Raw genomic sequence first — 27,784 nt, forward strand, 5'->3', positions numbered from 1 at the left:
TTGTCCAAGTTTTCACCCCAGAGTGGTCACTTCAGTGCTGCTAACACAGTGAAAAAAACAGAGGAGGCAGCAGTTACGAGTTACCAGGCTCTGCAACCAACAGGCACTGTGATTCTCCAGCAGTTTAGCTCCGCCCCCAGAGGCACACTCCATTGCCTCTTGAGACAGATGGGTGTCAACAACAACAAAAATTATTTAGGCATGTAACATGGACATATCACATGTGGCCTTTTGTATCCAGTCCATATTGCTTGTAGAGCTACAGTTTTCCTCTTGCATGCTTTCCGTGGGGAGGAGGGGATACTTGTGGCCCTACAGATGTTGGAGAACTCCAGACTTCCATCAGTCCCAGAAACTTTGTTGCAAACATTTGCAAATGTGTAGAGGTAGTTTGTAGCTGTGTTAAGCCTGAACAAGCCTACAGACAGCATACCTAACACAGGAATGCTGGGAGAATAAAGCAGGATAAATCCTTGTCATCTTGACTTTCTTGGTAGAAGAATTGGTTACAAATGCACAAGTATTTGGATACTAACTGTTCATATAAAAACACTACTTTGTTTGAGGTGTTATTTAATATAAAACAGCCAGCATTGTATTAATGTTTATCTGTGGAGCTGTATAAAAGGTATTTTGCAGTCTGTTTATTAATGATCATAATACCTCATTTATATCCCAAATGTTCTCTGAATAGGTGTCTTTTTTTATCCCTGACTGTGGAGCAGTTCCAGAAGCACTAAAAAATACAGTTGCAGATGTTGGGCAGTACTACTTGGTGAAGAATTTGTCACTTCATGAGTTAGTTACGCCGGAATTTATTAACACATTTGTGAAGAAAGGTAAGAAACCATTGAAATAAATAAGCAAGCATGACTGAAATTCTGTTTCGTAAAGGTGGAATGTAATTAATTTAAGGGAAATCTTTGGCTCCTGAAGGATTTTTGAAGAGAAGCACCTTAGAAAAATTGGGTGTTATTGTTTGTTTTTGCTTTTTGGCATTTCATTCAGTTGTAACAGCCTCGGAATACTTTGGCTCTAATATTGTGTCCAATATAATGGTTCTGAGGGTTTTGAGTGCACTGGTGCCTTGTCTTCTGGCTGCAGGAGTTGTTTGTTTGGTTGGTTTTTTGCTGCAGTAGATGTTGAAAGCTAGGTGTTGTAGTCCTTGATTGCAGTATTTTCTTGTGATATTAATAGAAGTAAAGGTAAAAAGTAAAGGACTCCTGGACAGTTAAGTCTGATCAAAGGTGAATTTGGGGTGTGGCGCTCATCTCACTTTCAGGCCAACAGACAGCTTTCCAGGTCATGTGGCCAGCATGACTAAACTGCTTCTGGTGCAGTGGGACATGGTGACGAGTGCCAGAGTGCATGGAAACACCCTTTACCTTCCTGCCACAGCAGGATCTATCTACTTGCACTGGTGTGCTTTCGAATTGCTAGGTTTGCAGAAGCTGGGATAGAGCAAGGGGATCGAGCAACCCCATCACACAGATTCAAACTGCTACCTTCCATTCAGCAAGCCCAAGAGGCTCAGTGGTTTAGACCACAGCGCCACCCATGTCCCTTTACCTTTACATTTTTACTAGAAGTAACATCACAACAAGTAGAAGTGGCATTCCCAGATTAGTTTAACTATTGCAGTTTCTTTGAAGAACATGATTAGTTTTTGTTTGTTTGTTTTTATTATAATGACTTTAAAAAAAGAAACAATTAAACTCTGAGGTCTTTCTGTGTTTTAGGTTCATGTTACGCTCTTACGTATAAAACAAGGATTGACCAAGACAATACAGCTGCTCTGCTACCAACAGGTATGATATCATGCTGAAAACAAATAGATTTAGCGTTTTTCAAATTTTATAGTACTAAAAAGTATCCTTCAGTTCAGTTAGACTAGTTAGTGGTCTATAGAAGTTCTGTGTGTGTGTGTGTGCCGACAGAAGAGAGGGGGGGATGTAATTCATATACTCACCTGGCCCAAAGATCATGTTTTTAGGTAGAAAATCTAGTGTGCATGTTTGTACTTCTCAACACACATATAAGAAAATGTGCAACTAAGGTATTCCAGGCCTAGTCTTGATTCGCGTTGCCTTTTATTTTCTTTTTGAGTATTAAGGGTTGTAAGACTCAGGCCTCAAAGCATATAGACCTATGTCTACAGCCTTCACATCATATTGTATGCCAGTACACATAGGCAATCCTTAGCCAGGTAAGTGTATGAACCACTCCACAGAATGTGTATACGTAACAAGCTGCTTTCCAAAATAGAGCAGAAAATGAGAATCAATGTAGTTAATCCCTGTTATCTTCTGGTAATAACTGTTCACAATTTTAATTCAGCGTTATTAGTTCATTTTGTGTTTGTGTTTTTACTTTGTAGTATGTATTAAGAAGTTAGAAAATATGGTTACTTGCAATTATTTTTGTTTATAGGCAAATTAATTATATCAGTAGACAAGGATACTTATGAAGAGCTTGGACTGCAAGGCCGTCCTTCTCTGTATTCTGGTAAAAAGCCGATGAGATACAGTAAGTACCTATTTATTAGATAACACCTCAGATCTTGGCTTTCTTATGAATATAAGACATCACACCCTCAGCTTTTGAGGTTTGGAATTTGAATTGGATTCTGCTTGAATAAACAGATTTGCCCCCTACAGATCAATTTTCCTGATCAAGCAAGGGAAATACTTAAATAAGTAGTTCTTAACACATGTAGCTTTTGCAGATGCATGTGCCAACTTCAATGTGCATCCCTATTTATATCATAATACTCAACTCATTGGACAGCCCTCCTAGTGATGCAGCAATAAAATTGCTAGCTCATTTGCAAAGCTAAGCAGGATCCGGTAGGGTTTCAAGTTGGATGGAAGACCACGTATTGCGTGTGCTGCATTGCAGAGTGTTGGACTAGATGACCCTCGGGGTCCCTTCCAACTCTACAGTTCTATGATTCTATGGCTCAGTCTGCCTTTTGATACAGACTAGGATACTTATGCCCATCTTGGGTCAATAAACGTGTGGAACTAGAGATGAGTTGAGGTCAGTATTCATTACCAGCTTGTTTCACAGTGCTTTAATGGCATGGACAATCTGAGATCGATATATATCACAGGGCACATGCTCCTATTCAAACTCCTCAGAGTCTCAAAATGTGCTAGTGAGGCCTTGTTGTAGAACCCTTCCTCTAGGGAAGTAATGTTATTCCCTCCTAGGAGCAGGCCTTTTTTTGTGTGGCTCCTGTGGAATGCTCTTCCTGAGGAAGTTTGCATGTCTCCTGGTCTCATTTTGTAGTCAGGTGAAAATACCTTCATTCCATCAGGCATTTGGGGATTAGTGAAGATTCTGAATGTTCTCTTATGGAATCTTTTTTGTTTTCTGTTGAAAGGGTCTATAAATATTGTAAATAATGTATGTATAGTGGTGTATAGTCATTAATGTTTTTTATCGCAATGTTTAGCTTCTTTTTAGAAAGAGTACCTACTTAGTTATCCAGGTAGCATAAGATTTACTGATACTATGTCCACATCAAAATTTATGCTTTCTTCTTTTAATAGTTATTACTATTGACTTGACTGATTCAACCTTCAGTCCTGATAGTAAGAAATACAACAGAGTGATCTGGGCCTTGAAGGAAAAAATGCCACTAGAGTTTGATTTCTTGATGGCTTGGCATCAAACAGGTAACAGCACATTAACCATAAAAGGGAATGGCGGAAGACATACATTATAAATACCATTCTACTCTGAAGGCTGATTCAGGTGTTTTTACATGTGACCTATAGGTGTCTATACACATTTAAGGTGCATGTAAATGTAATATAGGAAGGGTAATCTGTCTGTCATGAGAGCCCCTTGTTTGGCAAGACTGCAGACCTTAGTTTGGGAAGTGCACGTCTTTTCTAAGAAATGGGGTTTCTTTTATGTAATAGGCTGGAATGCTTAGGCATCGAAAGTAGAACTAAATTTGTGGGAGATGATAGTACATATTAGACACCAAAAACAATTGATTTTTTGGATTTTGAGAAATCAGTAAATGAGGGAATACACACACACACACACACACATATATATATATATATATATATATATATATATATATATATATATATATATATATATTATGTACAAGATAATAATAATAAGCATTATTATACAAATAATCCTTAAAGATTGTGTGGATGGGATAAGGAGTGTATTAGAATTATGACCTTGTGCACTTCCTAATTTGTGCACTTCCTGTATTTTTGCATTTTCCCAATAATTTCATTTTTCAGTTTAAACCTCTAGTAATGTTGATCACGCAAATTCCAGCAAAGTGGCACAGTCTGTTTGCTCTCCTAAGTGCTAAATGGATCTGAAAGTGTACGTTTTATCCTAAAAGGAATGTGACAACTTGTGGGATTGAGAGGAGGAGGTTGGAAATCTTAGGCTCTGGCATGGCATAGATAAACAGTAGATTTAATTTTGACACTGTATTTCACTAAATCTATCTTTCCAAATTGCATACAATCATAAAAGAGTTTGAATAGTGGGGGGGGGGGGGAATGTTCCTTTTAAAGTCTGTTTCTTTTCTTTTTAACTTTTGGGGTGTGTTGTTTGCATTCAAGGATCAGAAGAATCAAGTTTGATGTCATACTTTTCCAAAAACCAAATACAGGCCCTTCAGCCAAAAATAACATTCAGCACATTAAGAAATGTGCAGTGTCCAGTTCTGGAGAGCAATAAATTGGAAGGAGAGCCAGAAACAGCATGCAGTGCTCAGGAATTATTTGAATGGCTAGGTGCCATTTTCACTCACACTGACTTGTAAGTATCTGTTGCTTGTTGTAAGTATATATATCCAACTATTTTTCTTCAAAAGAAACCCAATTGGCTTAACATCAAATTATATACACACACACACTCACGAGTATTAAAAATAGTAGGAAAAACATCACTATAAAATGGCAAAACCCATCATATTTTCAAAATGAAAGGAGCAGCCAAGCAAAAGGAGGAGTATCCACAACACAAGACATCCACTTTCAGGCATCTGTTGAAGTCCTTTTTCTGCCGACAGAGCCAAGCCCCTGCTTAAACTTCCCAGCCATTTTAATGATTATTTTCTATTGTTTTTATTGTCTTTTGTGTTTTATTATGCTTGTATAAATTGTTGTACACTGCCTTGATATTTTAAGTGATTTGGTGGTATATAAATATTTTTATAAATTAAAGTTGTTTAGACACGTTAGTACATAATGTCATTTGGATAGTTATTATCATATCTGGGTTATTAAAAAGTAAGCTGAATTTTTCTGCTGAACATCACTGTTGTCCACAGATCTCAAAGGGCACAATCTACTGACACAATGGGAATTGTAGAGGAGAATTTACTAAATGGATTTTGTCCAGTGAAAGGGGAAATTATTCAGCTCTTGGTGATTTAGCTGTATGGTGCACAAGCAGAACAATTATTTAGCAGTTGGAATGTTAAAATATTAAAAGAGTCTTGCATATCTTCTTTTTTGCAGAGAAAATACATCTTCTAGTTTCTTATCAACATATTCATGTCCTCAACCGAGCACAACAGTAGAACAAGCTTTGTTGTGTACAATAACCGGCTTTATACTTCCAGAGAAGATAATTCATTTGTTTGAACAAATATGGTAAGCAGTTAGCTATACAATCTGTCCTATTTAGCATGTTATAACTACACCTGGAGTTGATCAAATTGAGCCCTAAACACACTTACAACAGCATAAATACCACTGAACTGATTTCTGAATATACATGCATTGGGTTGCACATGCAAAACTGAACAGAGTATTATATTTGTTTCAGTGTTTTTCCAATCATTTGATTCACAGCCAATTTCAGGGAGGGGGTGCAGGGGGAAGCCCTGTTATACAAGCAGAAGTTCTACTGATGGTGCTGGTTAGGTGAATCCCTCCCTGTGTGTTTATTTGAACAATCTTATGTACATACTCTTTATCAATAAGACTTATTTCTCTGTATATATCCATAGGACCAAGCTGTTTGCTTGAACAGCTATGATCTAACTTCTATAGCAAAGCTTAATATAATTTATAGTTTTGCTTCTCTTTTCCTCCCCACAACAGTTCCTATTTTGAAGAACCAAAGTTGGCTCACTGGATATCTCTCATTGTTCATGGCTTTGCTGACAGCCCTGTTTCCTGGAAAGAAAGTGAACATGGTTTCCTAAAAGGCGGGGAGAATTTATACAACTTCGTAATTTTTAGGAGCTTGGACTACTGGCTTCAAATGGCAGTTGGAGCATATGATGATTGTCCTTAAATAATGACTACTGAAGGCATTCAAAGGTGTTGTATTATTAAATAGACATTTTTGTAAAATTATAAAAAAGTACCCTTTAAAAGGGTAGGTTATCTGGCTTGAAATCAAACACAAAGGTGAAATGATTTTCATCTTAATTATTTTCTTTTTTAAATTAGTTGTATATTTAAGTGTGTGCATGTGTTTGTAAAGGTTTAAAAAATATAGTTAACGTTTGAGTTTTAAATTTGCAGCCATAAAAAATGTTGTGGAACACGTTGGTTTGAAGTTGGTTTAAAATCCTGGTATAAAAATAATGATATGTAAATAAAAACATTTATTCTACCTTTTGGAGAAAAATGTTTTGAATTTACGTAAGAAGTTGCAGAAGCAACAATTACTAGACTTTGCTCTTACCAAGGTGGCAGCTAGTAGGAAGGATTGTACCAGTTCTTAGAGCCAGCATATCGGTACAACTAGAACCTTGCCTTATCAGAGACACCCATATCAATTCCTTTTCCTAGCCCCTTGTGCTGCACACCTGTGCTGTCTTTTTTATTGGGCTGTGTGTGTGTGAATCTGTGTGTGAATTCTAATTACAACACAATACCATTGGAAATTACTAAGAATAAAATGACATTTATATAATGGGAGGCTACTTTGCAACGTGTCTGCTGCTTGTATCATGGGAACCATTTTTATAATTTCCCGTGATCCAATGAAATGACTGCAATAAAACACAGCTGAACTTACTGGATGAAGAACTGGGAGTTTACCAGCAACTGTGATAGTTGGGTGGAGATCTGGTAAACAGCATTACTACTATAATGGAAATGGTTGCTAGGACAAGATCTTGTATGGTGGCATCTGACACTCTGACGGTAAGCTCCTGGGAGTAGAAAGGTAAAGCTGATTCTTACTTTCTAGGTTTACCAAATTGTGACCTATTCCCAGTGCCTCTTGTTATAATAATTTCAAGACAGCAAGATTTTCAGGTGCCTCAAGTCCCTATTCAATCTTGCGCCATCTTGTCTGTTAGGAAGCAGAACTAGAGTCCTTTAATTTAATACTTACAGGCTCCTTTTATATCATAGCTCTTGCAAGGTGATCATAAAATGTTAAATACATTTAAAACATGATATTCTAGACATTAACTTCCGAACAGTGGCATGCTGCACCAGTAGAGTTGGGTTCTCCCAGAATAATGCATTGCTGTTCTTGAGCTTTGACTCAACAGGTCAGAATCTGGCAACTTCCATGGCATTTCACAGCATACTCAGAAGCAAATACTGAATTGGGTGGAGAACATGCAGACTGAATAGTTGGAAAGTGATTTACCTTCGACATGACAACTTGCAAATTACTTCAACCATATAAAGTAAAATAAATAGGACAAATGCAACAAACTATAGTAGATAAACTCACTGTAGCATAATAAAAATAAAAAAATTCCTTCCAGTAGCAGTTTAAAGACCAACTAAGTTAGTTCTGAAGAAGTGTGCATGCACACGAAAGCTCATACCAAGAACTAACTTAGTTGGTCTTTAAAGTGCTACTGGAAGGAATTTTTTTATTTTGACTATGGCAGACCAACGCGGCTACCTATCTGTAACTGTAGCATAATAAGTTGAGCCTGTTAAGATCAAAGCAACTGCAGTTGCCTTAAAGACAGCCTTTTCTCTAATTGCTGTGCTGAGATCTTGGTCCTTGCTTGTCAGTAAAGTTCAAAGCCAGACAGGAAGGAAGTGAGCTCAGTTGTGGAAAGGGGTGGGTGTAATATACTTAATGAAAACCTTTCAAGAATGGAAATCTAGACCAGGGAGATTGTGACCTTATCTAATTTGTTAGACATAAATTCAGCAAAAAATAATTTTACTCTGCATTTTGCAACAGATTACAGAAGCAAAATATTAGGACCAGAAATTATTACAACATCTCTTGGTATTGTTAAAACAAGTTGCCGGGGGGGGGGCTCATGATGCTATATACAGGCAATCCTAGGAGCATCGTTGCTCTGTAAATACTTGTATTATAATTTTTGGCAGAGGAGAGCATGTTTTGGAAATCCTTGCTTGACATTGTTTTGATTGTTTTAAACATTTTTAACCAGAGTATTTTTTTAGTTGGCATATTGACCTTTCAGACAGTCTGAGCTTCAGCTTTGAGCTAGGCTGAGCATGTAACATTATACAGCAATAAGATTCAGGTGCATGCACCCTCTCATGTCACATATAAAATCTTCAGTTTGAATCAGAACCTCTTCCCATGTTCATTATTGGATGAAGAGGCGATAGTCCCACTTGTGCCATTTGTCCACTCCTTTATTTTTTAGCAAGAGCATTGAGAACAGTCTGTGTGCAAATGCAGATGGAGTTAACAGGAAAAGATGCAATGAATGGGAAGAGGTGGGATATATCTGCTGAAGATTTGCTTCTACATACAGATATCTGTGAACTGGCCTTTTACTACATGCACCCAACATGCTTGTTTTGCTATGCACAAATGTATGAAAATATGCTATTTCTTATAGCAACTTTTTTGGTCATATTAAAAAACAACAACCCCAAAACTCCAGAGTTTTATTTATTTTAAAATCTCATATTCTTACGTTATGGATATGCATGGAGAAACAATCAGACGGTCCTCTGCCCTATCTACTCCAAATCTAGACAGTTTGTCACCATATCAGTTCAGCTGTAATCGGTAGCAGATAAACAACCATACTTCTCCATCTCCCAGCTAAATATCAAGAGTGGGGACTTAGAAGGCTGTGCTTAGGTGGCTTTAAATATTATTGTAATAGGGATTCAGAGGTGTTCTCTAGCTTCCACCTAGAGTAGGAATAATGTCTTATAAAATAAGCTGAGCTCTTATTTTAGAATAAAAACAGTTGTTTACTCCTAGAGCCTCCAGCTACAGCTGGCCATCTTAACAATAGCAAGCATTCTGCTGAACACAGTGCTCCTGGGAAGCAGGAAGCAAATTGTAGCATTCTGCGCTCTCCAGTACTGTTTGCATGTACTTTACAACATTTTTAAAAAAAGAATATCATCTGATACAATCAGTTATTAATTTTCATTTACCCCTTTAGATTATAATGCCTTAATTACTATATATTCTCTAACGGCATATTGATTGAGTTAGAATTTAGGGCCACTTCATGCATCAGATTTTTTCCTAGGACGCATGTGGTGAAAAAGCTACGTGAGAATGTGTTCTTGGTAAAATGTACTGTCAGTTTAAATGACAGCAGTGTAGGATATGGTCTTTTGTGAAGTGGTCCTAACAAGAAAGTGCATTTAGGAACCAATTCTTATTCCAGTCAGCTTTCACAAAAGCTTGCAATTTTCAAATTAATATTCCGATATAGAGCATCAAATGGGGTACTGTGGAGTCCAAGACATGGACATGCAGCCTGTATATAGTTCTATCCCACCAAGATTTACTACATGTTTACACCAAGCTGACACTACAGAACAAGCCCATATACACATGCAATTACAGGCACTTCTTTAAGAGGTGGCGTTCTTACACACACCCTTCCCATTTGCTGTGGTAGGATAGGGTGTGCAGACTTTCCATGAATGCAGTTCCAGTTCTGTTCTTAGAAGTTTGGTATTCCTGGAACTGTCATGGAGCAATCTGATGAGAAAAAAAGCATTTGTGTATCTCTAGTCTCTGCCTACCTGTACAGCAGGATTATGTAGAATAGATAGTGACTGATGAGAGAAAAGTATGCCTATCAGGTCAAGTTGAAATGTTACAATAGACACAAAAATATATAATTAATTAAATTTTCACTATTATTAATTTAATTTATATACTGCCCTTTATCTGAAGATCCCAGGGCAGAATACCATATTAAAAGCATAATTTACATATATCGCAATATTTTTTGTTGCTATGGCCAATGGCTGATGCAAATAAAGTTTCATTCATTCATAATTTACATAGTGTAATGATAGAAGACAATAAAACAGTCACAGAAAAAAATTATTATTAACAGCCACTCCACACAAACTTAAAAAACCATAGGTAGTTTGATGGCTAAAAGCCTGGGTAAAGAGGAATGCTTTCCCCTGGCGCCTAAAGACATGTAATATTGGCTCCAGGAGAGCCTTTCTGGGAAGAGCATTCCGGTGCCACCACAGAAAAGGCCTGTTCTAGTGCTGTCACCCTCTGAACCTCTTGGAGCGGGAATGCAGAGAAGAGCCTTGGATGACAAGCGCAGGGTCCGGCTCAGTTTGAATGGGGAGAGGTGGTCCTTAAGGTATTTAGGTCCTGAGCCATGTAAGGCTTTATAGGTCAGCACCAGCACTTTGAATTAGGCTTGGAAACTCATTGGCAGCTAGTGTTGTCGGGCCAGGATCAGTGTTATAGATGCAACACATCTTGCCCCAGTGAGCAACCTGGCTGTCAAATTTTAAAACCATCTGAAGTTTTTGAACAATCTTCTGAGACAGCCCCACATAAATTGCATTGCAGTACTCTATGCAAGAAACCATGGATGACATCATCATGTTTAAAACCGGTTGCCTAAATGTACAGTGTTAACACATGACCATGACATACCCCCACACCATAGATCCGTGATTTGCTAATGCTTACATATTTATATGCTAGCAATTTGTTTCAGATGTGATGCTGTCTATGCGTATCCCTGCATGGATCATGTTTCATTTATTTTATGTGCCCAATGTCACATTTGAATTGCTGCATAATTATTTTTGCCTTTTTTCTGGGTGGTGATACAAAATAAGTCACACTAAAAATATTCAGGAAGGAAGACAGCATAGACAGGTGGAGCTGAACACATTTCTGGCAGAGCTCCACAGAAGGCAGTGGAGCTCTACAAGATTGGAATTTGCTCCATTTTAATCTTCACAGCTGTTTGCTGTCTCTCTTGAGGGGGAAAACACACACCGCACATCCATAAAAAAATATTAAATCCCCCCCAAACTAAGAAAGTTGCCAGCAAAGTAAATGTTTACACCTTTTCTTCGTATTTATGGAGATTTAATCCAAATCATTCCACTGCACATTTTAAAAAAGTTTTATTTAAACAGGAGAGGTAGAACTAAAGGACAAAAAGAAATACACAGAATAGGATTACTGTAAACATGTTAAAGCAGCTTGGCTTTTACTGAGAAGATGTACACCTCTCAATATAAGTCCACTTACCCGTTCTTTTGGATTGCCATTAGAAAATGAAACCATTCACTTAAGAAAAACTGATGCTAGCTTAAATTGCTCAATCCTCGTAATAGTGACAGTAGCCTTATCTAGTGAGCTCAACCAATTTATGTTTTAAAATAGCCGTAAGACAACCTTATAGAATCTATAGCAGATCTGTGAGCGACCATGTAAATAAACAGAAGAGATACTGAGTGCTTAATCTAAGGGAGGCTTAAATTGAAAAAGGCTCAAGGCATGTGGATCTGAAAGCATTTTGGGGGATTTAAATTATGGATTAGATACATAACATCATACTTCTGAAAGCCTCATCATGGTCTGAAACACTGCTTTATGTCTTCTGAACACAGTGCCAACTGTGCACTGAATCTGGCACCTGCTGTTGTAATTAGCTTTTCTGGAATGGTTTGTAACACACTCTGGCCAAAGGCTTCTCTCTCCTTCCTTCCCCCTCTCCACCCCCTCCTGGGCTGCTGTGGTGGCAAAATCCAACACTCTTCCTTTTGCAGTTTTCCATCTATTGATCCTTTTCTACTAACTCTCAGCAACATAAGACAATATTTTCAGGTGACGAAACCCAATTTTGGTCTATTAAAAAAGAGCCAAGAAGGCTTTCTACAAGCAATAAGAGTCAACAGAAGTGAATAGTGGGTACTAAATTAAACGAAAGAAGAAGCTACTGATATAATAAATTGAAGCACTGTCAAAATACAGGCTTTGATATGAAACGGAGTTGGCTGGAGCTCACTCATCTGTGTAGGTAGTTTGGAGATGAATTGCGTATATCTATGCATTTTTTCCAAGTAGAAAGTTGAATTTATAATTCTCCAAAGAAGAAGAATCCAATAGTTTAAGTTCATATTTGTTTCATTTTGAACTGGAAAGGCCATCCAGATTTTTCCAGTGCATTGTGCTTATGTAGAATAAATGTTGTGACCTAACAATTTTTGCTGAAACAACCATAAACCTTTAAAAAATGTGTTTTAGAGAAATAATGCATGAACCAACATACTGTGCCAAGTTAGTAACATAATGCTTAGTATACTATTGCTCCAATTTAGAGAACTTGCAGCATTGTTTGGAGAGTTCATGAGAATTCTCATTCAGATGTAGAGGGACTTTGTGATATTCATCTGGGCTTGATTAATACAGCCAATGATTGTGCACATCATAATTTGGGTCCAATTTGAAACAACAAAGTTAAGCTACATCAGAATTAAGCCTTGTATAGGCAACAGTAGAGATGCGTTAGGGAGTAACTGGGTATTATGATGAATACAGATATGTTTTAGTTGCTTGGTTTAGGATCCTGCAACACTTTTTCATATCTTCATAAGCTTAAGTCCTGGCTGCTGTAGGTAAATTCAAATCAGGTGACAATAGCCAATTGAAAAGATCTTTTCGTTGTGCACTGCAGCAGTCATTTGTAGCTTCCTGACATACATATTGTCAAACTTTATCAATCCTTTGTCCACCCCCCCCCGAATTTTCTAGCAACTGCAAAGGGGTGACAAAGTTGGGCTTAGCATTCACCCCAAGGCATTAAATTGCTACCGTATGGCTCTTCTGAATCTACTTTGTAATGTACCTTCATGGGGCTGATCTAGAAGACTGTTGATAGAATTGATACCTCCTTCCCTAGGGTGATCTGATGAGTACATATTACACCAACAAGTTGGCACTGATTTACTAGAGATCCGGGGGGGGGGGGGGAGAGAAAGAATGGAAACTGCTGTTTTTTTACATGCTTTAAAGCCTACCTTGCACACAGCCCAGAATTTATTGTTGCCATTAAGTGCCATCATGATATTCTAAGAACAGTGTGTGTCTTCAGGCAATTTTAGCTCTTAAAATAAATACATTATCAGTTGCCACAGCTCAATGGCTTGCTAGGGTCTTGCATCTTCTGAAAGAACACAAGACCTTTCATATGAGGTGTTTTAATTCTGTGGTTATTTTAATTCACTATATATTTTGGAAAGTTGTTTGCCTCCTCTCTGTGCATTAACCAAATTTTGCATGATGGTTCCTGAGATCAAGGAGTGGGCTTTCTTCTGTTTGGATACAGTTGGACACCATTTTGAATCAATATGGCAAACTAGACCTTTCAAAACCACTGATTTTCCCTACTGATTTCAAAACTCCACTGATTTTTTTTTGGGGGGGGTGGGGAGTGGGTACTTAGAATTCCCAATCAATAGCAGGTATGAGGCTGCTAGATCACAATATTTTATCTTATAAAAATATGCAGTCCACATTGGGGATGCTCAAGCTATGTAGTTAAACATCATTCAGGACATTGTGGTACGAAACAGAATGGCTTGGTCTGATGCAGGAAGGCTTTTCTTGTGGTCCCTTTAAGCAACTTAATTCTACTGCAGCAATTAAAATATATTTCCTGAAATTGTCATCATGTAAAAACCTGAAGAAACGAAACTGAATTATTTTTGAAAAAAATAGTCTGAAGCCCTTGGTGAAATGTCTGTTTCCAAAAGTGACCATGGACTGTTGATTTCTTCAAAACACTTTCTAACTCCCAAAGTGAAATATTGTAACTTGCTTGTCAGTTGAGTTGATTCAGTGATTTTGGTTCTCATGGGCTTCTAGCCAGACAAGCCTTAGAACCGGCAATTGCTGCTATCCCGGGAAATACAGAAACAGTTCCTTCATTTTCTGTTCCTTCAAGAAGCCCTCTATTTTATTGTCAGAGGTCTGAAGGTCTTCCTCTGTGTCAATAAGATATCAGGAGGAGCCTATGTTGTCCTGTTGATGATAGCATTTTAGATAGTATTGTAATGGCAGTGTACCTTGGTTTAAGAACAGTCTGGTTTAAGAGCAATTTGGTTTACAAACTCCGCAAAACTGGAAATAGTGTCTTGGTTTGAGAACTTTACCTCAGTCTAAGAACAGAATCCAAATGGTGGAAGGGCATCGGCGGCAGGAGGCCTTATTAGGGAAAGCTGCCTTGGTTTAAGAACGGTTTTAGTTTAAGAATGGACTTCTGGAACAGATTAAGTTCGTAAACCGAGGTACCACTGTATTCTTAAACACACTTAATAGCAACTAATGTTACTTCCGAGTAAAATGTGCTTAGGAGCACAGCCAAATTTTAAAAACATCCTCACGTGCCCTTCACCCAATGTATTTCACTCTTCTCCCTGTATCTACAACAGAAGACTGATTCACCCTGATCCATGAGTGCTCTGTGCCCAGGGGACCTCTCTCCTCATTTCCTGAGCAAATTATCAGAACTGCCAATTCAGAAGAGCACCCAAAGTTAACACATGGCAGCATATTACATATATAATTGGGGAGTTACGTATGCGAGGCAACTGGATGCCCAGTCAGCTGAATTGAGTAATTTCCTTGAGTTACTACACTTCCTTGGAATGGAGGTCATTGGCATGGGCATCTCCAGGAATTTCCCCTGCAAATTAAAACACCAAAAGTTAGCCCTTGCCACACACCCCTCGTGCCCCATAGATGCCCATGGTCACAGGTGGTGTTTCTGTGATACAAGCTTTATTTGCATGTATACATAGCCAGAACATGAAAGCAGCTTCACCTCATTAACTTTCCAACACGTCCTGCTCACCCACTCGGTTTCTAGGGCCATAGCTTTCTCTTTCAGACGTAGTTTCAAGAATGGCAGTCTTTTTTGTTCTCTTTCAGACACAGAAACATTGATTACATCTCCAGCCACGGCAGGAGGGAAGAAAGACATGCACCCTTCTACATGGAGCCCCAGGTATTTTGTTTCCGTGGCAACACTTCACCTGTACTTGGTCATCACTTTACTTGTGCAAAGACAGGTTGTCTTTTAGTGATCCATGATGACTGGGGTGGGGGGATATCAACTAGAGCCTTGATTTCTCTTCTGTCTTCCCTCCCCACTCCCAGCAAAAAAAATGGTGGTTGTAGCACATACAGCAGATTACAAAACAGAAGCATTCCCCTTCAAAACAGCGTGAGGATAGAGGGGGGAGCCATGTATCATTCCTTTATTCAACATCATTCAGTCCCTCTACTCCTTAATCGGTGGAACAAAGACTAAGTAAAATCTTATAAATTCTACTTGGGGTGGAGGGGTGGGGATTAAGATCTGTAAATCTTCCAAGTTTTACTGCGGCTCTGTTCATTTAAATGGAGGTTGTGCAACATCAGTATTTGGAGGATTGTGTCCATAGAAAATAGCAAGCTACGTTATGTCTGGATGTTTTTAAAGCTGGTTGGATCTCCATTCGCCATATAATGTATCATGACCCTTGAGTGAATAGAAACAGCCCCCATTGCTATGAGTACCAGAGCTTTTAGAGTAGAGTACTTGCATTTACCCATGGAGGGCTCCTAAGAGAAGAAGTCACACCTCTTCAGAAGGTAAAATATGAACCACACTCTTGACTTCTTTGTAAAAATAAAGAATCAAATGGTCCCAGTTCACAGCTAGAACACAAATGGCTTTGAATTAACCCCTTATTGGGGCAACATTGATTGTGAAAGTGCCCTTATTCAGATTTGCAGCAATGTTGCATGTTCAGGATTAAGGTTTGGTTCAAATTAACTTGCTTTATTGCCGAATGTCATATGTGGTCTTAGACACAAGTGTCTATAAAGCTCATATATACTCATTTGCGGATAGCTCATACATCACTCCCTGAAAACCATAGGCATTGTAAATTATTAGCTCAGGCCAAAGGTATCTTTATTAGGTCAGTCTAAGGCATGTGTGTAATCTTTGCAGGGGTGTAACTCTAATGCTGGGACGCGGGTGGTGCTATGGGTTAAACCACAGAGCCTAGGACTTGCTGATCAGAAAGTCAGCGGTTCGAATCCCCCTCCCATTGTTTGGTCCCTGCTCCTGCCAACCTAGCAGTTCGAAAGCACGTCAAAGTGCAAGTAGATAAATAGGTACCACTCCGGCGGGAAGGTAAACGACGTTTCCGTGTGCTGCTCTGGTTCACCAGAAGCGGCTTAGTCATGCTGGCCACATGACCCGGAAGCTGTCTGCGGACAAACGCCAGCTCCCTCGGCCAATAAAGCGAGATGAGCGCTGCAACCCCAGAGTTGGTCATGACTGGACCTAATGGTCAGGGGTCCCTTTACCTTTACCTTTAACTCTAATGCTGCATAAAGCAAATCATACAGCAAGATCTGAAAGAACATTTGAGACATTCTGCTATGTCAGTTTTCAAGTGAGAGGTCATATTTCATTAATTTGCATTTTCCCTTCTCCTTTGAAAATGGGCAAGGGAATCAATCTGATATTCAAATGTGTGCCCTAAACAAATCTGCCAGGCTTCATTCCAGAATCTCTGGTGACCAGTGGAATCAAAACATTTACAAGGTGAGAAGTAAACCAACTTGCTCACTTTGGTCGGTTAGCTAGAAATGACACCAGTACTATACAGTGTGTGTTACACTTTAGATTGAGGGGAAATATAGTACGTAGTGATTTTTTGTTGTTCCCTTTTGCATGAGTGGGTGAAAGACACAAAAAGTTACAAAATAATTTTACCAATTAACATATTACATTAATCTGCCAGTTGCCCTGTGCCTGCAAGGGGAAAGGGCACTCAGGCCCTATCATTTGGCCAAAGGAACAAGAGCCCCTGCCTGCTATTCAGACAAGAACAGGTGCAGGGGAAGAGCATCTAGTCCCAAGTGCTCATTTATAGCTGACCACTTTGTTCTTGCATTGAAGAACTGATCTCCCTTCTCTACCTGTTCACCCTGCTTCCTTTCCCTTGAGTATATTTGAAACCTTGATGGCAGTGCCTGTCTCTGCTTTATTGAAGCAAGTTGCTTTGGATGAAAATAATTGTTTGAAAAATGGGATAAATAGGGTGGTAGTTGGCCAGCTCCAGTTGTGCCTGGAGGAAGCAGATATTTGAGACCCATTTTAGTCTAGTTTCAGACCTGGTTTCAGTACCCTTGCTCAGCTTGATTGATGACCTTTATCAGGAAAGATACAGAGTGTCAGTATTGGAATCAAACTTTATTTTGGTCACAGGTTAGCATAGATAAAACATACGAATTAAAACACATAAGACTTAAAACAGGTAAGGAATAAAAACTAGTAATTAAAAGGTGATTACAGTGGTACCTTGGGTTATATACGCTTCAGGTTACAGACTCCGCTAACCCAGAAATAGTGCTTCAGGTTAAGAACTTTGCTTCAGGATGAGAACAGAAATCGTGCTCCGGCGGCGCGGCGGCAGCAGGAGGCCCTATTAGCTAAAGTGGTTCTTCAGGTTAAGAACAGTTTCAGGTTAAGAACGGACCTCCGGAACGAATTAAGTACTTAACCTGAGGAACCACTGTATATTATACATACGTAAAAACATAGAAACAGAGACAAACAGTTAAAAGTGACTATAAGGGAGGGAGTGAGAAGGAGCACAGGTCTTGCATTTTGGGCCTAGTTTGTGGCACAAACCATCCTTTTGATGAATATCCATCATGGCAGTGCAGAATCTAGCAACTGAGTATGTAACATGGGTTTTCATCTAGGAAGTAGCAGGGAGGTATAAATGTGACCTGGAAATTTATAGAATAAAAGCAAGATGAACCTAGCTTGTATATCTGTATAGTATTGGCAGAGAAAAAAGACATGTTCTGTTGTTTCCAGTTGCCCAGAGCCACATGGACATTTCCTCTCCCCAAATGGTGTCTTCCTAAAGCAGCCCTCCTGGATGGCTGAAGGGAGGGTCTGGCAACAGGCCAGAGTGAAAGCCCTTCATTGTTTTGGAATTTCAAGGTTGGTTATATATGGCATCTGGGAGGTGAGGTATCTTCTGATTTCACTGATTAAAATTTTTGGGGACCTGGCTAGATCTGCTTGGCATTAGGATCTGCGGGGTGAAGCCTAGAGTCGTTACGGTATTTTGTTTATCATTGCACGTTTCCATGTCGTTTGGAAACTGACCTTAAAAGTTAAGGGAGCAAGGCCACATGGGAGAAAGGATAGTCTTAGCCAGTAATTTAGTGTAGTGAGCCATACTCTAGCCTCGATTCTTACAAATCCAGTTTTGAGACGTGTGGTAGCTTTGGAGCTACCAGTTTTGGAGACGTGTTTAGGCACTTGTAGGGCTGATCTTAAGAATTTAATTGTACCAGTTTTAATGGTGCACAATTGGCAAGATGACCTAATTGGGCACCATATACAAGCTGCACAATGGATTTGGCCTCAAACAGTTTGAGGGCTGCAGGTATATATTGTCCGCCTTTAGTCCTGAGGTACCTGAGCATTGCATTTGCGCTTCTCTGGGCATTCCCTGCAACATAAACCTCGTGGGCATTTCTACTTTCCAAGGAGTGAAGAGTTATACCCAAATATTTGAAGCAGGTGAGCTGCTCAATCTTATGGCCATTGATGTAGCATGAGCAAGGTTTGGGCCTTTGATTTTCTGATAATTTAGTTCTAGTTTGCTCTCCTTGCAGTTTGCTGCCAGTGTTTTCAGGCCTATAGGAGTTCTTGAGAAGATTGCTGCGTCATCTGTGTAAAGTAGTACAGTGAGATACTTTTCGGAAGAATTCAGAGGACGTGCAGCCTTGTTGGTGTTCCTTGATCTCCCAGTGACTTTAGACACCACTGACCATGGTGTCCCTGTGGAATGACTTGGGGATGGGGAGTTGGAGGCACCATATTACTGTGGCTCTGCTCCTATTTGTAGGGTCAGTACCAGAAAGGGCTCCCTTGGGAGGAAGGGTGGAATAGAAACTTCATACATAAAATGCAAAATATATTAATATACAATATATGTGCCAGAGTTTCCCATATGGCTTGGGTACTGCTAGTTTCAACCTGGTGTTTGTGGGCAGAACAACAAGCCAGGCAGCTGTTCCTATGATTGTGGAACCTCTTCCCTTCCTATTGGCAACAATAATGTTAAATGCATTTATCTGAAGTACCATTTCAAGGTACAGTTTTTTGAAACAGGTTTCAAGACCTTCCTACTTGATTCAAGTTCCAACTTAACTTTAATTATTCTTTAAAAATAATTGCTTTGTTTAATGTCCAACCACAAGATGTTCCCAGATGAATGCATCTTGCTTACAACCATGGACAGTCCATGAGATAATTTCAGAGTCATTGGTAGAGTTGCAAAATTTGGCTTCCTGGATGACTGGAGAACAGGGTGACTCAGTGATTCATAATTGAAACCAATGCTTAATGATGTAATCCAGAGGCCATGGCTGCAGCCATCTATGAAGCTATTCATAACAAGAATAAAACTACTGATCAAGTGTTTAACAGAGTATCTCTGAATGAGCAACATGCTGTAATTCAGTGATGTCACATTCTGCTTGCATCATTGCTTTCTACAAAGCAGAATGTGCAACACCCTAAAAAAAAAAAAATGCTGTTAAAATTTTGTCAGAGTTAGTCTGACAATCATTCTTTATTGTCTACCACACAACTGTGGGCTGAGAGCCTATGACAGGTTGCAAAATACGTGCATGGAGTAATGAACGTTGGGATTCTTGGTGTGATCTCTTACTGTTGAGAGGTAACATCTCAGAGATCCCCTTTGAGACCTGACTGAGAACTCTGGAAGTGGCAGATGGGAGAAAGAGCTGCTCCATTCCTGTCCTTTGGGTCATTGCCTCTAGAGTATGAAAGGATAACAAATAGGACCAAATCCCACCAAGAAACTAAACAAAGCAACAAATGCAGGGAGGGGAAGAAAATGAATAGTAGCCAGTCTGCAGGTGCAAGAAAAATCCAATTTACTAAGCTTAAACTTCCCCAACATCTGAACAATCCTGAGTTCCTGAAAGGATGCCTTTCCCCACATTTACCAGCCTGTGTATTGAGAACATATAGTTCAGTATGATTTGCAGGAGTTTCTCAAAAAAATATTCCAGAAATACAAGAAGTCTGCTCTACAGTAACTTGGAGCATGGCTTTCAGCATGTCTGCCCCTGTTCTGTGGAATGGCATTGTGGCAGAGTCATGAAAGGCACCCACAATCTGTACCTTCTAGAAATAACTGAATACATTTTTGTTTTGACAAGTATTTCCATCTGGATAAAAAAGCCTCTGTCTTAGGTTTAAAAACAATACAAAATTAACTCCTATCTTCAGTTGTTTTTGTGCAGTCTTTAAAATGATTTTAGCTGTTTTTATGGTGTGTCAATAAATCACCTTGAAATATATGTAGGTGATTCATATTGTTATTAATAGCAAAAGTTCATCAAAAGTCTTCTTCTGGGTGCAACTGCATTCCAAAGTAAGGCAGATGGTGACAGGGAACAGGACCCTTTAGACTGTGGCACTATCTTTCTTCCAAAATTAGATGGCATGCTCCTTAGAGGCAGGAATCACTATATGTTTTTGTCTATGCAAGGTTATGTATTGGCAAGTTTATTTTCGTTTAATTTGAACTATTTCAGTGTTTCAAATTATTGAGCAATGGTTGAACTTCTAGATGGTCCCACTCCTAAAAGACCTGTACTTTGTCAGCTGTATTGGCTGCAAGTCTGTTTCAAGGCCCAATTTAAAGGGCTGGCTTTAAACCTTAAAAACCTGAATTGCTTGGGTACCTAAAAGGACACTTTTTCCTATATGTATTCACTTGAACCTTAAGATCATCTTTAGAGACTCGGCTCTTAGTGCCCCCCACCAAATGAAGTGAGGTGGAGAGCCACCTTTTTGGTACTGGCACGTTATGGAACAACCTTCCTGTTCCATACACCTGTTTGTGCTAGGTGAAGCTCCCAAGTAACTCACATCTTATGGCCTGATCCTGATTTTTTTTAAAGAAAAACACCTTTTCTAAGTGCTTTTATTATTGTACATTGCATTTTATTTGTGAGCCACCCAGAGAATGTGAACACATTCAGTTAATAAACGTTAAAAAAATATTCTGAACATGATGGGCTCATTATCCAAATCAGCCAGGTGGGTCCTATGGACAGGCAAATGGATTTGTGTGGTAGGGTGTGAGTAGAAGGCCTGAGGGATAACTATCCCAAATACTCAGCATGTTTTTCTCCAGATCTGTCTATTCTCATGTGGAGCAGGGAGATACAAGCCAATGTATTAAAATCTCTACATACTTGACAAAATGGCTGCTTTCAGGTTGGTCCCCAGATTACAGAATACGCTTTTTAGAAGAGGAACTGATTTTTATTTTTTTAAATGGAACACTAGCCTAACAGAGGTTACTGAGACAAACTGGAAGTCTGTACAACTCACAGTTGGGTAAAATAAAGTTAAAAAACACAACAGCACTGAAGGTTTATCATACTGATTCACATCATCAAAAAGATCCCCTTCCTTCTTTTTTTTCAATAAATAGGAATCGAAACTTAAAACTCATTAAAAAAACAACATGGTACAATGAGATGGTTGGGTGGAAAACCAAAAATTGGCCTAGATTCTAAAATGTAGAAAAAGTTATGTAATTGCTTCTGGTATGTGAAGATAATAGTCATTTGGAAGAATATCATCATGTGTGTTTTTCTGTACTTTTGTTTTTGCCTAAGGCCTAAGAGTCAATGCATGTGAAGATCGTAGCTGAGACTGAACTTTCCACTTGACACCGACGGAAAGAGCTAATCCTGTTATATCTACACTGAATCATCTAAGAGGTATACCAGGTTGAAGTGTTAACCTCCTGACCTTTTCTATAACTGTTTTAATTTGCTATGTCTGCAAATGAGGAAATTAAGTAGAACAGTCTCAGGATAACTAGCAGTGTTTACAGGAAAACTGCAATTTTAAAAGGATTTGTAAAGGTGGAATGAAGTATTTCCTGGGGGAGTGAAGGCAGGGAGATGGAGGAGAAAGAGAGCTACACACTGCAGCAATTTTAAGAGGTGTTAAGAAATATTAGTTTTATTTTAACCAGTTCACAGCTGAATATTTATTCTATAAAAACTTTACAGATTGTACAGTTTATATATAGTTCAAACTACTAGAACAACAAAAAAGTAGGTCCCACAGATGCAAAAATACTGTACCAAATCCAAGGTAAAAGCAGATTTACACACTGTACAACTCTCCACTAGGATGAGGTGGTCAGGCTCCAAGTATAAAGTTCCAAACTGTACAAAAATAATGTTTGATTCCTTCCCCCCACCCACCCGCCCCCCATTCTTCATACATTCAGTAAGATTGCAAACAGATACCCAAGTATAGATATCTGGAGTCGGGAATCATCACACACCCCTGAAAGGAATGCAAAATAGGTATTGTTTACAAAGGTCACTCTTGTGCATCAATACTGCATATTATATGCATGCTGATCCAATAATGGCAATCTGCACATGGAAAACAAGCTTTCATGGGCATAGTGCCATTCTGGATGCAGTCCCATGAGCACAAAAGGGCACTGTGCGGGGGGCGGGGAAGAGAAAATTGCATCCAGCATCTGGGTGTTGCAGTGTGGTACTCTTGTATCAAGTATGCACTGCCAAACAGATGGATGATTCTTCTAACTTGAAGGCAGAGGAGCTGATTTCAAGAACCCACTCTGACATGAAATCAGCTGACAGTGCTGATCGTCTGGCAGTGGAGATTCTCATCCACTGCAGAATGCATGCAGCCTGCTGCTGCTCCATGGAAAGATCTCTGGATCAGGGCCATAGTGTATAATTCAAACTAAAAACAAAAGATATTAAACATCTAATATAAGGTAAGGTGGTTTTTTTTGTTGTAAAGAAAGGGAATATTTAATAGTGTGCCAAAAGAAATTTTAACTTATTAAATAAAATAAAATACATTTTTTTTGGTGTAATTCAAACAGAAGAACAAAAAGAGCAAACCAAAGAACCAAAAAACAACAACAAAAACTTATATAGAGTTGTTTTCTCACCCAGCAACAGAAGCAATTATGTAGTTAAAATAATAAAACCCGCTAAGACTAAGCTATCCATAGTATATATGGTATTTCAGTGATTCACTAATACTGCAAATGAAGCTTCTTTTTCAACGACAGACTGGCTTCTTTATGCTCTCCGGGTAGGAATTGGGCATCCTCCCCCAAACAAGAAGGGCTGAGTGTTTTTTATAGCATAAATCCTGAGCACACTCATTTTTTTAAGGAGGGGGGGATTGGGGGGGGCAGGGAGAAGAGACAGAGAAAATAGACCATTTAATTACAGGGTTTTCTTTTAAAAAATAATTGTTTTTTTTCTGAATGCATCATTACTTGAGGTATTTAGAACCTTCCTCAGAATTCAAGGCAACGCCTCTTCTCAACTAACTCTTTTTGGGCAGTGAAAGTAAGGGCTGGCCAATACCCGCTTCAATTCTGTACTCTAGTGAAAAAATATCTCATTGCTTCAGGACCTTCCTGCCACATACAAAATAACGCAACACCTCATTTTATCCACCTTTTTCTTCTGATACAGTACTAGCCAATGATAAAGTAGAAGACAAAAGTTTGGTAGTGCACTCCATTATAGTTTTTTTTTTAGTTCGTGTATATAAAGAAATATAATATATATATTTATAATCTATATATGGAGAAAGGAAATTTGTTCAATGCTTAACATACAGTACTTCTTTAATTTTTTTTAAAAAAACCTTGACAATAAAAAGAAGTTCTCCTCAAGCTTTAGTCCCACTCTTTTCTGAGTGTCGGACTTTTAAATTCGTTTAGAGCATCCATAAAACCCAGATGTCCCAAAGTAAATACAATTCCAGTGTCAATGAGCATCTCTTCAAAATTCATCAATCTTCCTCTGCAAATATTTCAACATTGAGTCCATTCCTTGAGCAGAACCCCAAATTTTCTTTAGAACTTCACACTCTTTGTCATTTGCTTGTTCCAAGTCCACCTTCATAATACTACGAACTAAACCTTTGGATTCTTCAAGTACCTATATAAAATGAAGAAGATACAATAAGCATGTGGCTATACAAAACAGGAAATATGCCCTGGTTAGGCATAGTGCAAAGATGAGTGTGTGTTGCACACTCATTGGTTAGGGCAGGTGCCTCCATGTCGTGGGTGGAGGACGCTGCCCTCTTTGCAATATGTGAGAGGAAAGGCGAAGCCCAGTAGCAGCTATTCTGTTGCAAATGACAACTTTAATGATCATTTTGGCTGCTGCACATTTTCACAGTATATATTGATGAAGGCCACCATCCAATATATCAATACTTATATAAATATTTAAATTATAAGAGAAAGAGAGCAGGTAACAGGCGCTGTGAACAGAGGCACCCCGCCACCAAACACAACACATAGCCACACTCAAGGAGGAGACAGATAACTGAGAGATGGGAGAACTGAATTTTACCCACTCCTGTGTTAAGTGAATGGCTACCATTTGTTTCCATGGGGGAAGGGACTCAAGGCATGCACCGTCTTCGAGTGGGGGTTAACCCCTCTCTGCATTTACCTGATCTGCTTTCTGTTTCACGGCCATGCTTGAGTGGGATGGAATGTTGGGAAATGGCTGGCTAACATGGACAGAGAGGGACTTGAGGAGTCCCTAAGCTTTATCCAGGGACGCAGGTGGCACTATGGGTTAAACCACAGAGCCTAGGACTGGCTGATCAGAAGGTCGGTGGTTCGAATCCCTGCAACGGGGTGAGCTCCTGTTGCTCGGTCCCTGCTCCTGCCAACCTAGCAGTTCGAAAGCATGTCAAAGTGCAAGTAGATAAATAGGTACCGCTCCGGCAGAAAGGTAAACGGCGTTTCCGTGCGCTGCTCTGGTTCGCCAGAAGCGGCTTAGTCATGCTGGCCACATGACCCGGAAGCTGTACGCTGGCTCCCTCGGCCAATAAAGCAAGATGAGCGCCGCAACCCCAGAGTCGGCCACGACTGGACCTAATGGTCAGGGGTCCTTTTACCTTTAAGCTTTATCCAAGGACAGCCCAGCCTCCTCCACCTCAGCTTTCCCAACCTGATCAGGAAAGGGGAACTGTCTGAAGGGGAACTGTGAGCAGGCTCAACTAAATGTGTTTACAGTTCACCGCACAATCATAATATTTGGTAACTAGAAAGATGTAACTCTTCCTCCAAGTTAAAAAGATTAGGCCATTGCTCTCTTTGTCTGTCACAAGGAGTTGTAGAAATGAGCAAGTCATTAGCACCTGTCAGATGGTACACGATGAAGGGAAACACCTCAAAGCTGGTGGTAAGGTCCTCTATACCAGCTGAGCCGAAGATAAGCCAGCATAGCTTGCTTATCCTGGCCCAGCCAGCTGAGCTGAATGCGAGCCCCTTCAAAAGGTGTGCAACCAGAGGGTTAAGAAGTAGGCTTCAGACATCTGAAGGCAGCCCTGTTTAGGGAAGCTTTTAATGTTTGATGGACTATTGTATTTTAAAACTTTGTTGGAAGCCGCCTAGAGTGGCTGGGGAAACCCAGCCAGATGGGCGGGGCAATAATAATAATAATAATAATAATAATAATAATAATAATAATAATAATTTATTATGTGACCTAGCAACTTGGCTTGTTTTCCTTCCGCAGAACAGCAGCAGCTGCCTCACTGCTGAACAGGATTTGGATCTGGTGTAACTACGCTGGCTTAACTTACACCAGCTTGCTTTATGCAGGCTTCCGGTGCATACAATTGCTCCCCAAATGCCTTAACTGTGCTGGAACCCAGGTGTGTGTTTAAGAATTATGACAGAAAAATAGTATTTTCAGTCATGATTATGTAACTCAGAAAAAAACCAAATAATGTTTGTTGCATCTCTGACTCTGGTTCATTAATAAGAAGCTCAACCTATGCATAGCGTAGCCAAGAGGGTTGCATTGAATACTATTTTTTATTATGTAAGTAGGACTTATGCAGGGTGGAACCCTGTAGATTTAACCCTAAATATTTCTTTGATGTGATGGCAGGGTGGTGGGGGGGTTGGTTATTTTTGGTCTGTCTTATCCAAGCAAATATAAACAGAAACAAAACACCGCTATGGACACTCTGTTCAAATATCAAAGCAGTTTAGAACAATATATTTTTGGCTAGCTCACTCAGCACAACTGTGATCCTTACTCTAAAATTTAAGACTAAAATAAAGCTGCCGAGGTTCACTTTCCAAATTTATGTAAAAAATTCCACATCATGTCAAATAGCTTATTTAAAAGCTGTATTACAAGTGTGGACAGCTTTCAGGTAGACATTAGGATAGTTAAATGTTCATGGGATCAGTTCACACTCACTTCCCCCTCCAAACAAGCTGTCCCATGATATAGTTGGGCACATATTTCATATAACTACAGTATGAACAAGACTTTATGCAGATACAACAGCTATTCTTGCATTCATGGCCCCTGAGAAAAATGCTGGCATAATTATGGAAACTGCTTCTACCTGCATATTTTAAAATTTTATTTAATTATTGTTTGATTTTATACCAATGTTATATATCTGATGTTAAATGCCCTGAGCCCGACTTCAGCTGGGGAGGGCGGGATATAAATAAAAGTTTGTTGTTGTTATTATTATTATTTGCACACAACCCAATTGGCTTCCCCATGTTTTGGGGCGTATTCAGGGCTTGGGAGGGCTCAGCACTGCTCAAACACTGAGAAAATTCACTATGCGAAGTGTTCCTTAGCCACTATAATAGCTACAAATCACTTATTCAGCCTTAAGTGAAATAAGGTAAAAGAAACTTACAACTGAATTACATGTGACAAGTTCCTTAATTCGAACCATGACTTCTTGTGTGAATGTTCCTGGCCAAAAAACTTGCGACACCAGTCCCTTGGCACATGCTTCTTGTGCAGTCAGTTTCCTTCCACTGAATAACATTTCATTCGCCTGAGGAAAATAGCAATGTTTTTTGTAACATGAAATATGATGAGGTTATCAAAACATTTTGAATACAAACCTTGCTGTTTCTAGAAATGCCTCTACAGGTTGGAACAATTTACTGGCCTGGACTATTTCTTCTTGTTTTGTTTTTCCTTTTTCCATGGACTGAAACAAAATCAAAGACTAAATCTACCACTAATAAATATTTACTGCTAGCGTGCAAATCCCTGTCTAGAAGTGACACAGTTACAGTGCAAGGGGTTTGCAATATAAGCATGGCATACAATTTAGGTCTCACAACTGAATTGCTTTTAAAATGTGCACTCTGCTAAAATCTCAATATAGATCTTTGCATCAGATAATGAAGGAATTTGGAAACAACCATTAAAGAAAGAAAAACCCCAAACATTCTTAGAAAGGTATTTTTAAAAATATTTTTTCTTTCGCTGTCCTTATCGTTGTTGAATAAATGAGCAAAACAAGCAAGTATGCCCTTAATTACAACCTTCACTGATTCAGATTGGCTTAGTTGATTGACCAGCCAATTAAAGCCTGTAGCACTAGAGAAGCATGAAAGCAAATGGCATGGTG

The 27,784-nt window shown here is 39.2% G+C and overlaps 2 protein-coding genes across 8 annotated transcripts in view; one reads left to right on the plus strand and one right to left on the minus strand.

The window, feature by feature from the left end:
- The window catches only part of RPP40 (ribonuclease P/MRP subunit p40), a 33,980-nt gene that overhangs the window by 2,662 nt on the left and 3,534 nt on the right, over nucleotides 1-27,784 (plus strand). Inside the window, exons 2-14 of one of the 6 annotated variants that reach the window (XM_083519602.1) lie at nucleotides 695-839; nucleotides 1,740-1,808; nucleotides 2,431-2,526; nucleotides 3,555-3,680; nucleotides 4,608-4,806; nucleotides 5,511-5,645; nucleotides 6,099-6,320; nucleotides 15,139-15,227; nucleotides 16,716-16,810; nucleotides 18,095-18,223; nucleotides 21,958-22,062; nucleotides 25,900-26,038; nucleotides 27,539-27,612. In XM_083519602.1, coding sequence (XP_083375728.1) covers nucleotides 695-839; nucleotides 1,740-1,808; nucleotides 2,431-2,526; nucleotides 3,555-3,680; nucleotides 4,608-4,806; nucleotides 5,511-5,645; nucleotides 6,099-6,294 — 966 coding nt within the window. In that variant the 3' untranslated portion in view covers nucleotides 6,295-6,320; nucleotides 15,139-15,227; nucleotides 16,716-16,810; ... (2 more) ...; nucleotides 25,900-26,038; nucleotides 27,539-27,612. Of the gene's footprint in view, nucleotides 1-694; nucleotides 840-1,739; nucleotides 1,809-2,430; nucleotides 2,527-3,554; nucleotides 3,681-4,607; nucleotides 4,807-5,510; nucleotides 5,646-6,098; nucleotides 7,703-7,891; nucleotides 8,843-15,138; nucleotides 15,844-16,715; nucleotides 16,811-18,094; nucleotides 18,224-21,957; nucleotides 22,063-25,899; nucleotides 26,039-27,538; nucleotides 27,613-27,784 lie in introns of those variants that run through there. The other 5 variants (XM_083519604.1, XM_083519603.1, XM_083519600.1 and 2 more) reach the window with 5 other exon arrangements.
- The window catches only part of CDYL (chromodomain Y like), an 89,461-nt gene continuing 83,958 nt past the window's right edge, over nucleotides 22,282-27,784 (minus strand). For both annotated transcript variants that reach the window (XM_083519412.1, XM_083519411.1), the window contains 2 exons: nucleotides 27,056-27,199; nucleotides 22,282-24,297 (listed from right to left, as the gene is read on the minus strand). In XM_083519412.1, coding sequence (XP_083375538.1) covers nucleotides 24,139-24,297; nucleotides 27,056-27,199 — 303 coding nt within the window. In that variant the 3' untranslated portion in view covers nucleotides 22,282-24,138. The remainder of the gene's footprint in view (nucleotides 24,298-27,055; nucleotides 27,200-27,784) is intronic.

Source organism: Podarcis liolepis, assembly GCF_965112155.1.
Source record: "Podarcis liolepis genome assembly, chromosome: 8".
NCBI classification, from domain to species: Eukaryota; Metazoa; Chordata; class Lepidosauria; order Squamata; family Lacertidae; genus Podarcis; species Podarcis liolepis.